Source organism: Arachis duranensis, chromosome 9 (assembly GCF_000817695.3).
Source record: "Arachis duranensis cultivar V14167 chromosome 9, aradu.V14167.gnm2.J7QH, whole genome shotgun sequence".
NCBI classification, from domain to species: Eukaryota; Viridiplantae; Streptophyta; class Magnoliopsida; order Fabales; family Fabaceae; genus Arachis; species Arachis duranensis.
The window spans coordinates 46,196,510-46,210,536 of NC_029780.3; the positions used below are offsets into that span (position 1 = coordinate 46,196,510).

The 14,027-nt window shown below is 34.7% G+C and overlaps 2 protein-coding genes across 2 annotated transcripts; both read left to right on the forward strand.

Annotated features, from left to right (window-relative positions):
- The first annotated feature begins 4,381 nt into the window (after positions 1-4,381).
- LOC107465558 (guanosine deaminase) lies at positions 4,382-6,873 on the forward strand. Its single transcript, XM_016084535.3, has 5 exons — positions 4,382-4,634; positions 5,112-5,171; positions 5,608-5,798; positions 6,362-6,466; positions 6,571-6,873. The coding sequence occupies exons 1-5, from the start codon at positions 4,592-4,594 to the stop codon at positions 6,757-6,759; spliced, it is 588 nt and encodes a 195-aa protein (XP_015940021.1). The 5' UTR covers positions 4,382-4,591; the 3' UTR covers positions 6,760-6,873.
- A 114-nt stretch (positions 6,874-6,987) lies between these two features.
- Positions 6,988-8,979, forward strand: LOC107465557 (guanosine deaminase). Its single transcript, XM_052254743.1, has 4 exons — positions 6,988-7,614; positions 7,820-8,010; positions 8,541-8,645; positions 8,729-8,979. The coding sequence occupies exons 1-4, from the start codon at positions 7,533-7,535 to the stop codon at positions 8,855-8,857; spliced, it is 507 nt and encodes a 168-aa protein (XP_052110703.1). The 5' UTR covers positions 6,988-7,532; the 3' UTR covers positions 8,858-8,979.
- The last annotated feature ends 5,048 nt before the right edge of the window (positions 8,980-14,027 follow it).

Consider the following 14,027-nt stretch of genomic DNA (forward strand, 5'->3'; position numbering starts at 1 on the left):
CTTGTGCCAGTTCCGGCGTTTAACGCTGGAAATTCTGAGGGTGACTTTGAACGCCGGTTTGGGCCATCAAATCTTGGGCAAAGTATGGACTATCATATATTGCTGGAAAGCCCAGGATGTGTACTTTCCAACGCCGTTGAGAGCGCGCCAATTGGGCTTCTGTAGCTCCATAAAATCCACTTCGAGTGCAGGGAGGTCAGAATCCAATAGCATCTGCAGTCCTTTTTAGTCTCTGAATCAGATTTTTGCTCAGGTCCCTCAATTTCAGCCAGAAAATACCTGAAATCACAGAAAAACACACAAACTCATAGTAAAGTCCAGAAAAGTGAATTTTAACTAAAAACTAATAAAAATATACTAAAAACTAACTAGATCATACTAAAAACAATGCCAAAAAGCGTACAAATTATCCGCTCATCAACATCCATTAGACATTCAAATGCCCACAGAAACGCCTAGGAATTAGGGTGTAACTGCGAGGGAGCACAGTTAAGTTGAGTCAAGACCTTACACTCGAAATCCAAAGAAGAGAATTTCACGTTCAACTCAGTAAAACAAGGAGTATACATGTAAAAATACTCCCAATCCTCTCTCCTTTCATAGACTCTCTCCTCACTAGTACATGGGAAAAGTTCAACACGAACCCCCAACCCCTTCTTCACAAGCTTCAGAGCTTCCAGCTTACAAAGCGACTAGGTATCACAGTAAGACGACGCGCAAGTCTTTACATCCACATGCACCCAATGGTGCGTATTTTCCTTGTTTACTGCAACTACGTACTTTCACTTTCTCCTTCTTCTTTTCTTTCTCTCTAACCATTTTTTTGAAGAAAAGCGAGACACATACAGGGACAGGAAGATGAGGAGACTAACCTTTCGAAGACATGTCGTTTTTCCAACTTAAGCAAAACTGACTTGAGTCATGTGTTGTGTTTCTTTCAAAGGAGGAAACGGTAATAAAGTATAATTACAACCCACGAATTTAGAGAGAAGGTAAAATTAAAACTGTTCACATGCCTAAACACAAACGGTCCACTTTTTACTTGGGAAAACAAAATTGATTGCAGCCCAAAACCACAGGAACGTACGTTAAGCTTGGGGGATAATTAAGATATTTGTTCCAAAAAATGAGGCATAACCACACAAGGTAAGCTCAACTTGCTAAATTACATTTTTCAAGTCAAGCATGGGGGCTATGTGTTGTACCCCTTATATATCGGAGGAACCGAGTTATACCTCGACACGTTTACCCACATTCAAAATTAACAACTCTATCCTAACAAATCTCTCCCCCAAAATCTCACCTTAAAGTCAGTCACAAAGATCTCAGCTTAAACCGATGACATTCAATCTCAACCAAACTATAAATCAAGATGAAGGCCGATGATAAGGGCCAGGAGCATTCAACACCACCTCACTGATTATACACTCATTTTCTTAAGTGATTCTTTGCTGACTTGAGCGTCGGAGTCCTTTTTGCAGGTACCATGCCTGGGTCCGAGTTCACAAGGATACTCCAATTTTGGGTCGAGCTATCAGACGCCTTTGAGTAGAAAAAGACCGACGTATAGTTCAAAAAGAGTATCCTTCCCAGAACAAATAGAATATTATGATATAATATATAAAAAAAGATTATGTCTCCTAAAAAAAATTCTTATGTAACAAAATAAAAAATGTAAAATTTCTAAACATAATTGTGAATCTATCTTAATTTTTCTTTTTTGATATATTATTATAAGAGTAAAGTATCGTTTTTGTTTAATTCCTAAAGTTATTTTTAATATTTAAATAATCATATTTAAACTTTTAATATTTTAAAAATATCTCAATATTATTCTGTCGTTAGTGATCTATTAATAGAATTGACGATAGAATAATATTAAGATGATTTTAAAACGTTAAGAACTTAAATAAGATGAAAATATTGGGAACAAAAATGATACATTACTATTAAAAAAATTATCAAATTAAATAAAATAAAAATAAATTTTAACAGAATAAATTATATTACAAATTCAAGATTTTTACTCATACTTATAGAATGATAAGTAGATAATCTTTAAAAAAAAGAATATAAAACATATACAATAAAATATAAATTATATTTTTGAATAAATAACTAATTATTTATGATCATAAAAATTTTGAACGTAGATAAGACTGACCACAAAAAATTAAACTTATGTTATATCTATAAAAAATTAATATTATTTGACAAAATATCCAATCCTTATATTTTGAGTTAACTTTGTTAGAAAAGCATATTAATATAATGAAACTTAGTCCTCCTGATGAGTAGCACTAAATTTATACAGGGTAAAAAGATACAGATGCGTTTGCTTAAATCCTTAAACAAGAACAGATTTGTCCAACTCAGTTAGTTCAATATAATTATGAAATAAAAACAAGCAACAATTAAATTTTCATTTACTTGTCATCTTTCAGCTTATAATATTCAGATCATCCTTAATACACGTCCGTTCATTTCACAAGAGACTATCATTGAGCAAAGAAAAATAATTACAGAAACAAGTCAAACAACCACTAGATATTTTGTTTTCTAACAATATACTATGCATGTTAATTCCCACCCATTTACCAAGACAATAATAACGACCAAAAAATAAAATAAAAATAAAATACCAACAACAAAAAAAAGAGTTGGTAAATATTATAAATACAATCTATAAATGAAAATAGCATCACTAACCATTGTCATGAGTAGACACATTTAGTGATATTAATGGAATAGGATGGGGCGGGAGATGTCTTCCTACGATCCAGTTTCGTCTCTAAATTTATTTTCTATTTCTGTTTTTATTTTTCACCATGGGAGAATATTATTCTCCATCCTCATTTTTTATAGGGTTCTATTCTTTGCAGAGACCCCATTTTTTATCTCTCTAATAGTTTTGACTAATTATTAATTTTCATAGGAATAGAATTGAAAGTATCCATTATATACAAAAACAGTAAGATTTTATACAAAAAAAATTTAAACAATAAAATTGTGACTTTCAAAATGACGTAGTAGGAGACGCCATGGCAAGCCAGAGCACAGAGTAGTGGACGAGGTGGAGGAAGTGGCAGCAGAGAGGAGAATGGACACGACGACAGAGTTGTGGAAAGGAATGCCACGAATATAGAAAACGACACAGTGATGGTGACAGAACAGTAAGGGGTGACATTGCGGTGAGACGGGTGAGTGGCGAGGGAGACAGAGAGGTTAGATAGAGTATGGATGACGTTAGAGATCTATGAACTAAAGAAGGGTTATACAAATGAGGATCACGAATTTTAAGAGTCTCTATATATGACATATGAAATGACTAAAAAATATAGATAGAAAATAAACTATTAAGAACAATTAATTAAATGTAAAATTTTAAGGATTATCAGGGACGGGATCTCCGCTCGGTCTCCGTATTTGTCTCGAAAAAATTTTATCCTTCATCTCTATTCCTGTAGACAAAAATTCTCCCAATCAAATCTCTATTTAAAGTATTTCCCACAAGAATTTCGTGCCTCAAAAAATTTTACCATCGTTAAATACATTGATAATAATATAGACGAAGCCAACAAAGAATTTATGCAAAATGATTCCTTTCTGCCAAAAAAAAAAAAAAGCAATAATGGAAGAAGATCTTGTGGGAAACTTGCGTGTAAGAGACTAATATGACTTCAATAGCAATATACACTCACAAGAAAAAAAATACAATGTTAAAGAGACTAAAATATTTAGGTAACGTTTATTTTGAGGTATTGAGATAGAGATTGAGAAATTGAGATTTAGTATCATGTTTGTTGATTCAGAGATTGGTACTAAAATTTCTGTTTCTGTCTCTAAAATTTTTTTATTTCAGTACCTCTAAAATGTAGGGACACAGAAGACTAAATTTTTTAGAGATGAAAACTAAAACTTTAATAATATTTTATACCTAAAATATTCTCATTTCAATTAATTATTTTTAATTTTACTCTTTGTGCAAATTAAATTAGAGTTTCATTTTTGTTTTAATTTTTGTCTTCCATTTTGTATCAAACAGAATACTGAAATTTATTTCAATCTCTGTCTCTTAGTCTCTGTCTCTCAATCTCAATTTTTTTGTCTATATCTCTCCACCAAACGCTACCTTAGATACCAATTTAATTAAAAGAAAATTCGATCGGGAATGCTAGGTAAACAATGACCATATGAATAACCACCAATCAAATAAAAATACATTACATCCTAATTTAATGCTATTAATTAAATTTAAAATTAATTTACTCTTTTAATCCTATTAATTCACATTATTCACACATTGTTTAAGAGTGTTATTGTTTACCGATACTTTTTCAATTCCGAAATTGATTTTATGAGCTCTGCAACTTTGCGTGTTACTTCTTGCTTTCCCCTACCTCTTTTCGGGATTGGTTTTCTGTTTTTAAGGGAGAAAACGATCCTTTCTCTCTGCTCTGTTTCTTTTCTTTTCTTTTCTTTTCTTTTCTTTTCTTTCTATATCATGATCCTGTAGTTTCCGCAACTTGCTCCAACACCCTCAATTTGTTTTTCTAGATTCCCTCTGTCTACTCTTCTTGTTCATCTCATCATGGAGGATGCTACTGCTGCTGCTACTACTCCCACTGCTAATGGTATACATAATTTTTATGTTTTCTCTTTTATGGTTGTTGATGATGTCATTGCAAACATTGATGATCCTGTTCAATTAATTGTTAACTTCAAGACAATTGTGTTTGTGTGAATTGGACTCTCTTATTAATACTGTATCTTAGTTGCTTTATCAATGGAGGTAAAAACAGATCTTTCTTTTATAGTTTTATTATTGTTATGGATGAAGACAAAATTGAGTTGAAGTGAGAATCTCAATTTAAGCTTCTTCAAGGGAGATCAGAGCAAAATTTGCTCTTTAAAGTGTGTTCATTTTTCATGAATCAAGGGATTGTTGTTTCTTTTCCTCATCATCCCTTTTGCACTTGTAATTATTCATGATCCGCATTCAATTCCATTGAAATTTCTTTTAACATAACATTTATACTTTTGCTGGCTTTACTCCCGTAGCTGGAAGAATTTCATTGTTTGTTAATCTCTTTATCTGAATTTTGTTATAGTGTTGGAAGCTAAAGATGGAACTATTTCCGTCGCTTCAGCATTCCCCGGTCATCAAGAAGGTATCAGTACTTTTCTGCACATTCTCTTCTGAACTCATAAGAAATACTATATGGTGGTGCTTCAATTAATAAAACTCAGAAATTATGAATTTATAGAAGACAGGAAAGCTTAGTTACATGGAAAATCATGAGTTGAGCATACCAAGTTGACTTCCTATCATATGAATCGCTTATTATGGGATCATAAGCTTGGAAATATGATTTGGGGGGTTTGATGCAGTGATGCACCCCTTGATAATGGTTTGATTTATGATTTAACAAAAATGATATCTCCTAATTCACAAGGAACTGAAAATAGTTGCATACAACTAGACATGTTCTTCACTAAGGATGGGATCCTTTCCATTTGAAAATACATTTTGACATAATTGAGAGGATTCATTCCCTATTCGCTACGGATTACCTTAATTGGTGTTGTTTCCTCTTGTTGCACCAGCTGTACAGGATAGAGACCACAAGTTCCTCTCAAAAGCTGTTGAAGAAGCATACAAAGGGGTTGAATGTGGTGATGGAGGACCATTTGGTGCTGTTGTTGTACAAAATGATGATGTAGTTGTAAGCTGCCATAACATGGTTCTAAGGAACACTGATCCCACAGCTCATGCCGAAGTTACGGCTATCAGAGAGGTTAAATTAATAGTTAATTCTTCCAGTACCAATTTTCTTCTTGACGTCTGGAATCTGAGGTCTATATCATTTCTTGTTGAGGGTTATATTATACTATAGAAATCTTTCTGGAACATCTAAATCATTGTACTCTGGATTTTTTTTACCAGTTTTTCTTGATTTCTTTGTCTCTTGCTACATTCTAATCAAACATATATGAAACCTGGATGTGTATTAGAAAGGCATGTTAAGCAGATTTCTTGATTTCTTTGTGGCTGCTGTCATATTTTATTTGCTGTCTCAGATCTCAAACTTAAGAGAATTTTAATAAAAGGCTAAAAGCACCACTCAAAGATAAATAGAGGAGACTGGATGCGAGTATTTTTGCAGAAATTTCATTAGTTTGATCAAAATTTGCAGCAATCATTTGACTCTCTTTATGCTGATGCTGCTATCTCCTATGTATGTTGAGCACCTTTATGTTAGCCTAATATATTAACATTTTGTAATGATTTTTTTCACATACTTTATTTATTGAGGATGTATCATTTGGACCTTAATTTGTTATTGTACATCATCTGTAGGCATGTCAAAAGCTAAATCAAATTGATCTTGCTGACTGTGAAATCTATGCTTCATGTGAGCCTTGTCCAATGTGCTTTGGAGCAATTCATCTTTCAAGAATTAAGGTTGTGAACCTTCCTCTCCCCTCATTTTCTCCTCACACCAACTATTTCTCTATTCCTTTTTTAATGATATCTCTCTTATCTTTGTCATGTTGGCTTCTAAGCAGAGATTGGTTTATGGAGCAAAAGCAGAGGCTGCGATAGCAATTGGTTTCGATGATTTCATTGCTGATGCGCTGAGAGGCACTGGTTTTTATCAGAAGGCTCAATTGGAAATTAAGAAGGCGGATGGTACCGGCGCTGTAATTGCAGAACAAGTGTTTGAGAAGACAAAGGAAAAGTTTTCTATGTATTGATTATTAATTTAATCTTCTCACCATTGAGCAAAACAATTGTCCAGAAATTATTTCTTTTGAAAACAGCTTCCATGAATTGAAGCAATATAAAAATTACACTCTCATTATGTGTTATGTTCTTCATGTTATCTGCTTAATGCATTATATTATTGCTGATATGTTTAGTTTATGACTTGAGAGTTGATTAGTGAGAGCAAACTCAAACCATGAAATTTCTTACTAACTTGAATATCCAAATGACTATTACTAAATAAAGGAAGAATTGAGATTATCTACTTTTTATTTAATTAGAATAAATTACCATTTCTAACCATGAAAGATTTAACCATTGACAACTCTAATCATAAAATATATAACTTAATTTGATATCCATCAAAGATTGGATTAGTTTGATAAAACAACTCAAAAATAGACAGTATTTTGGGTAGTTTTGTCGAACTAGAACAATTTCTGATGTTAGATAACTAAAGATATTTGATAACTAAACAAATGCATGTTACTGTGATGGTCATTGGTGGAGAGTAGTAGGCAGGAGATGGAAAAGTGAGAGAAGAGAGAGGCATCAATTTCAGAATTTTCGTTGTCTTGTGGGGCTGGTGAGCCAAGCCAGTCATGCACCCCTTTCCTTATCTTCTAGTTTTATGCATGGAAAACGTGTATTCTTTGTTTTGTTTGTTTCTTTCTTTCTCTTGCCTGTTCCTAAACCTTCCCCAACTTGCTTCCAACTACTGTTTTCTAGATAACCTAATCGTTGCTTCTCTTTTCATCTCATCATGGAGGACAACGCTGCTGATGCTGCCGCCGTCCCTCGTACTGTGAATGGTATAGTCCTTCATAATTCATGGTTTCGCAAAGGTTAAATGAACATAATGATGTTCGCTATATTAGGGATTTCTCTTTATAACGTGTGTTTCAAGCATCAAGAGCTTGTACCTTGATTTGCTAGCATATCAGCATGCCGAAGGAGAATATCTATATTGCTAACATCAATCACAAACGCAATTTAAAACCATAAATTCATTTTCTCTTACATTGTTGTTCTTTTCTCTTTTTACATCAGCTTTACAGGATAGAGATAACAAGTTCCTGACGAAAGCTATCGAAGAAGCATATAAAGCTGTTGAATGTGGCGATGGACGACCATTTGGTGCTGTTGTTGTTAGAAATGGTGTAGTAGTTGTGAGCTGTCATAACATGGTGTTAAGGAAGAGTGATCCCACTGCTCATGCTGAAATTAATGCTATCAGAGAGGTTAAATTCATAGTTAGTTCTTCTGTTAAAATGTGAGGACTATAACAAGCCATAAAGCTATATTGAGGAAATGTTTTGTGAACTCGGTTTTGTTTAGTATATTGAGCCGACACGCTTGTGATGTGGTAGAAATACCACGACTAGCGTTATATCTAATCAAACATCTATGACATCTTCATGTATATAAAAAAATGGCATGTCAAGAAGATTTTAATTGCTGTTTTTTCTTCGTTATTATCTTCTATATAAGTAAACAAATATTCTGAGTTTCTAGTATTGTTGTTTTGGCTCTCATCTTTCATTTGCTGGATCTGAGTGTGAGTTGCAGAAGTTTCATATGAATTTTGCATAATTCATTTGATTCTCTTATTGCTTCTATATATTGCTTAGCTTATATGTGAGAATAGTGTTAAGTTGACCTAATATATTTACAATTTTTTTTCAATTTTCATTTTTTGTATTCACTTTTTCATTTAACTTCTTGGGTGTATCATTTGGGAACTCATTTTGTTGTCGTAAATTATCTGTAGGCATGTAAAAAGCTAAATCAAATTTATCTTGCAGACTGTGAAATCTATGCTTCTTGTGAACCTTGTCCAATGTGCCTGGGTGCAATTAAGCTTTCAAAAAATAAGGTGGACTTTCCCCTCCCTTGTTTCGTATTGTATCTCATTTTATATTGGATTAACATATCTTTGTCATGTTGGTTTCTTAGCAGAGATTGGTTTATGGAGCAAAAGCAGAGGCAGCAGTTGCAATCGGATTCGATCCTTCCATTGCCAATGCGCCTAACCAGAAGTCCGAATTGGAGATTAAGAAGGCAGATAATGGCAGAACAAGTATTTGAGCAGACAAAAGGAAAGTTCCTTATGCCCTGATTGATTACTTTAATCTTCTCAAAAGTGAATGCAAAGAATTGTTCTGTAGATAATGTTTCTTTCTGAAACTTTTCTTTATGAATTGAAGCAATATAATAAAATTTTCATTCTCATTGTGTGCATTGCAAATATATTTAGTTTACGAGTTACTTTTGAGAATTGCTTTGGGGGGAAAGCAACCATGCCAGAGAAAAAAATATTATCAGATCAAAATGGAGTGAAAATTTTCATGAATAAATTTGTTGTATAAATTTACAAAGAATATATGTAAATTTCTCCCATCCCATTTTTAGTATACACTAATTGAAGCTACAAATGTGAAATTTATTATGAAGTATCAAGCTTCTATTTTCATAAAATTGGATTTTATATTTACTTCAAAATATGACAGAATTGCTAGAAAGAAAAGTATATGGAACCAAGAGGTTACCAGCAAAAAATTAAACAAAACCACATTAATTTATATTAATTATTAATTTTAAATTTTTTAAATTCAAAATTTAAAAAATTTAAAATTGATTAAGTAAACCTAATTAAAACCTATAAAAACCTCCCTCTTCTCTCTCACATTAACCTACTCACCTCCAACAATCACACACACAGACCTCTCTCTCTCACCAATGCTGCTGGAAGCGCCGGCGACTTCCATGCTCTCCGCGACGCCCTCAACAAGTGCATCCAAGACAACTGCTTCAACACGAAGTCCACCTTCACTTCGTCACCGACGAAACCATCTCCTCTTCCCTCCTCAACCACCTCCTTCAAACCCTATCCACCCTCAACCGCGGCGTCACTCGCAAGAACGCGTTTGATTCCCTCATCACGCGCCTCTACGGTGCCGTTTGATTTCCAGCTTGGGATCTCGGTGGGGCTTTCCACTGTCGCCTCGCTTGGGAACCCATTTGATGGTGATGCCTCGAAATCTCCGTTTCCCACTAGTCAAGTACGTTAATTACATTCATATTCACATGCCAGCAACACAAGACAACAAAAAAGTGTTGGGAACTGACTGCAACATTTCCTTCTCAAGCACATGCCCGAAGTCTCCAACTGCCCAATCCAATTCAATCGTAATCAATATTCAATATTTATTTATGTTGAACAAATCAACATTTTTGCAGTGATTGCACCATACCTAATTAATGTACTCGTTTTGGGATATTAGGTGCTATTTTGATGATTAAAGAGACTGCAAACTACACAATTACAGAATTATAAAAAAACATTAATTTAATATGAAAAAAATATCCTAATACTTAACAAAAGAAATATCCAGTTATATTTTAGCAAAAATAATTAAATATCTATAAAATTAAAAAATATGAAATTCTTAAAGAAATAGAAACATTCACATTTGCAATACAAAAAAAATCGAAAAATATATAAAAGAACATTCATTTAGTATGAAAAGAAACATTCTGATACTTAGCAGAAGAAACATCCACATATATTAATTCTTAGAGATTTTGGATTCACCCAAAGGTATTTGGCTGGTTTTTTGCTAATACCCTTTTGGTTCCCTAGCATTATTCTTACTAGAATTATATGTGAACTCCTCTATATTTTTTCTATCTTCTCTCTTCAATTATCGAGACCCGTACATACAACGGTCTAGATAGCCCATCCCCTTCCTATATTCTAAAAAGACAGAAAACAACGCTCCTAAATGAAAGCCTTTTTCTTATATACGAAACCGCTAGTGGACAGCGAACAAAGATGCCATACTAAGAAAGCAGTCGCCAATGACCGATGTGAATCAGCGCAGGAATGTTCATGGATGATCTCCCAGAGCTGATAGATGAGGCACATCGGAATTATAATTCACACCGGTAACGGCACAAGAGATCAAAGGGGCAGAAGAGAAAGGCCCTATAAAGATAAAAGTTTCGAAAAATTTTGTTTTGGAGAGTACGAGAGAGGAATGGTCGGGTGAGCACTAACTGAACATAGACTGAATTGGAATTGGTAGGGAGCTTGCTGATTAGAATAGAATGTAAGCGGTATGTTCGGCTAACTTACGGCCTAAGCTGATTAGGAAAGAAAACCCATCGATACAAAAGAATTGTCCTCGAGCTGCAGGTAATAAGAAAATTTCTCAAAGGCTTCTCCTACAAAGACGATCGGGAACGGAGCTCCCTGTAACCTAATTCCTTCCCTCTCACCTGAGTCTGAATCTCAAAGAAAGAGAATTGGCCTTGATACGGCTTCGAAGGCTGTTAGGCATGGACTGCTCGCGGACTGAAAAGATGGACACTTGTTACATCCTCTACATATTTGTTTTCTCTATTCATTGCAACACATGCACATGTACATGGTAAATTTTATTCAGTAAAAAAATGTAACTTTGTTGAATGAGTAAAAAACGTAGTATGACTGACATACAATTTATAACTAGGAGATTCAATTAGACAAAAATTTAAAAACAAGACTAGGAAGTTCATTATCTAATACATAATAAGCCAACTATTTAGTAAAATAAGAAAAAAATTATTATAAAAAAATAATTATACAAAATATTATAAAAAATAATTGGAAAAATAGTACGAGATATTGAATTATGTAAGAGAAAACAGTAAAAAATATTAAATAGATGTTTCTTTATATAATAAATATGACGATAAGTGAATATAAAAATAGAGAATAAATTAGGTGACTATAATTTGAGAATGAATAAATGAGAGAATATTTTGTGTAATTAATGTGTTAACTTTGGTCATTAGCTAGGGAGAGTTAGTGATTATTATTTATTTTTATTTTTTTGACAAAAGAAGTATTTCAACACTTAAAGATAATAAAAAAAGATTAGATCTAATTCTAAAAAAAAGATTAAATATACTTTTTGTTGAATTAAAATTTGAGAAGAAGTCTGAAATCTGATTACAAGGAATTTAAATTTATAGAAATAGAGACATATCTGAGTTTTTTTTTTTAAAATCTACACATAAAGTGCTGTAACATGTGAGACATTTTTTCTTCTTAGAATATATCCGTAATTTTTTTGTTCTGGAGATATTTTCATAAACAAAGTTCTATCCTTATAGTACCCTTAACTTCTGCCAAATCTTAGAGGTCTAGATCTGAACTTGAACTAATAAACTTATACCACCTATAAAAGGAGAAACAAAGACACTACCCATAACAAAAGAGAAACAAAGACATCACAACAAGAAAAAAGTACACCTATTGAAAACTAAAAACTAAAATAAAAAAAGAAATAGTCAAAACACATAGAAAGTAAGTGAATGAAAAAGGCAGTGGCAGGGAAGTGAGGAAGAAGATGGAAGAAGAAGAGATCAGATGGAAAGAAAATGAAAGTGATGGGAGATGGGGAGAAAAAAATCAAAGAAAGCAAAAGCAGAAGAGGTGAGGAGAAGGTGGGAAAAGAGAATGTGAGGGTGAAGAAAAAGAGAAGAGGAAGATGGAGGGCTATTGCCTAGCGAGGTTGAGGTAGTAATAACCATCCTATTCAGGACTGACCTAACTCAACTGGATGAGATCGGATGGGGGTAGACCTGCAATGACACTCCAATACCAAAGTCAGAAGAGTGTTTATGAGGTTGAAAGTTAGGGTTATCATGCATACCTTGGGGGAGTCATGGTTTCCCTTTTATAAGACTCTCGTGTCCCTTGAATTGGGAAGATACGATGCATATCTGTGATACTAAATGACGGGGATGAAACAATTGATTTTCTCAGGATACACTGGGTTGCCATGTTAGTCATGAGGTGTCGGACCTGGGACCCATCCTTATTGAGCCCGAAATCCAGGTCCGAAGCAGTAGCCCACCAGACATGACATGCTTTCTTTTAATAGCGACATCACATTTTTAGGATCTGGGGTGATATGGATCACGGTAGTTCAGCTGGAAACGAACGGTTTCCAGAAGCTCCTGATTGTGGAGTCGAATTTACCGTATTGCCCCTCTAGTCCTTTCAATTCGCGCTTTTTTGGGGTTCCTTCATTTAAAACTTAGTTTCAGTTTTCTCCCCACTATTTAGTTTTGATTTTACTTTCCTCACTCTTCTAACTCTACTCCTTCTTCTCCGTCAGCTTCCACTACTTTCCTCGATTCGATTCTGCCACCCTTCTCAGTCTCTTTCCTTCACTTTGGACTCTGCTTGCTTGGGTAGTCTCTGCTTCTTGTTTGCCGCTCATCATCGTCATTGTCCAAGTAAGTATCTAACTGCTTGGTAGCTAGTTGTAGCGTGATTTTCATTATATTCGTTGTATAGGATAAAATAAGTTATAAGTATTAAGCATTAATGTTTATAGTGTATATGAATTTTGCCATGCTGGCTATGGTGGATAGACACCATTGTGGTGGCGTTTGGTGGTTTAGTGGGGGTGCCACTACCTTCTTGGCCCAGGGTTTGGGCCAGCTTTCTTGCATTTATTTTCCTTAATCTTTTAGCCTTCGTGTAGTTTGTAGACTCACGGTGGTAGTGGTTCTCCCATTTGTAGGTATGATGCGGAGGAGGGCCGAGTCTCGGGGATTTCCAGCAGTGGGTGTTCCCCAGACGTATTTTTGGTTCAATGCAAAGGTAGTGGGGACCCCTTCATGTCTCACTGAATGGAAGCTCCAAGAGTTTTGGGATCGGAGTGATCTATAGCGGGGCTGCCGCAGAGGAGCGATATGAGCTTTCACTTTCTGATCCCTACGAACGTCTGCTACATCAACCTGGATGCCCCCCGAGTTCTCGACTAGATGCGGGTTTACAAACCCATGTTCGATATCGTCAGAGTTCTATTTCCTTTCTTTGATTTCATCATTGGGCTCCTGAACTGGTGCAGCGTTGGTCTGTCGCAGCTCCATCTCACTATTAGATGTTTCGAGCCCGCGTGCTGAGTATTTGGAGATCCCTGTTCTGGTGGAGGTCTTCCTATTTTTCTTTCTTCTGATAGTGCCTCATCGAGAGGATAAGATAAAGAAAAGATTTATGCCCTTCTGGGCTATTCAAGGTCGTAAAATTATTCGTCTCTTCGAGCACTCGTTTCACTGGGGTTCATAGAGAACTATTTTAAGGTACGACCGGCCAGGGCTCACCGCCCCTTTGGTTGACCTTACGCAGGTTCCCCACTTACTGGAAGTATGAGTCTACAGCCAACTACCTCGTAAAGGTGACTTACGAAACAAAAAA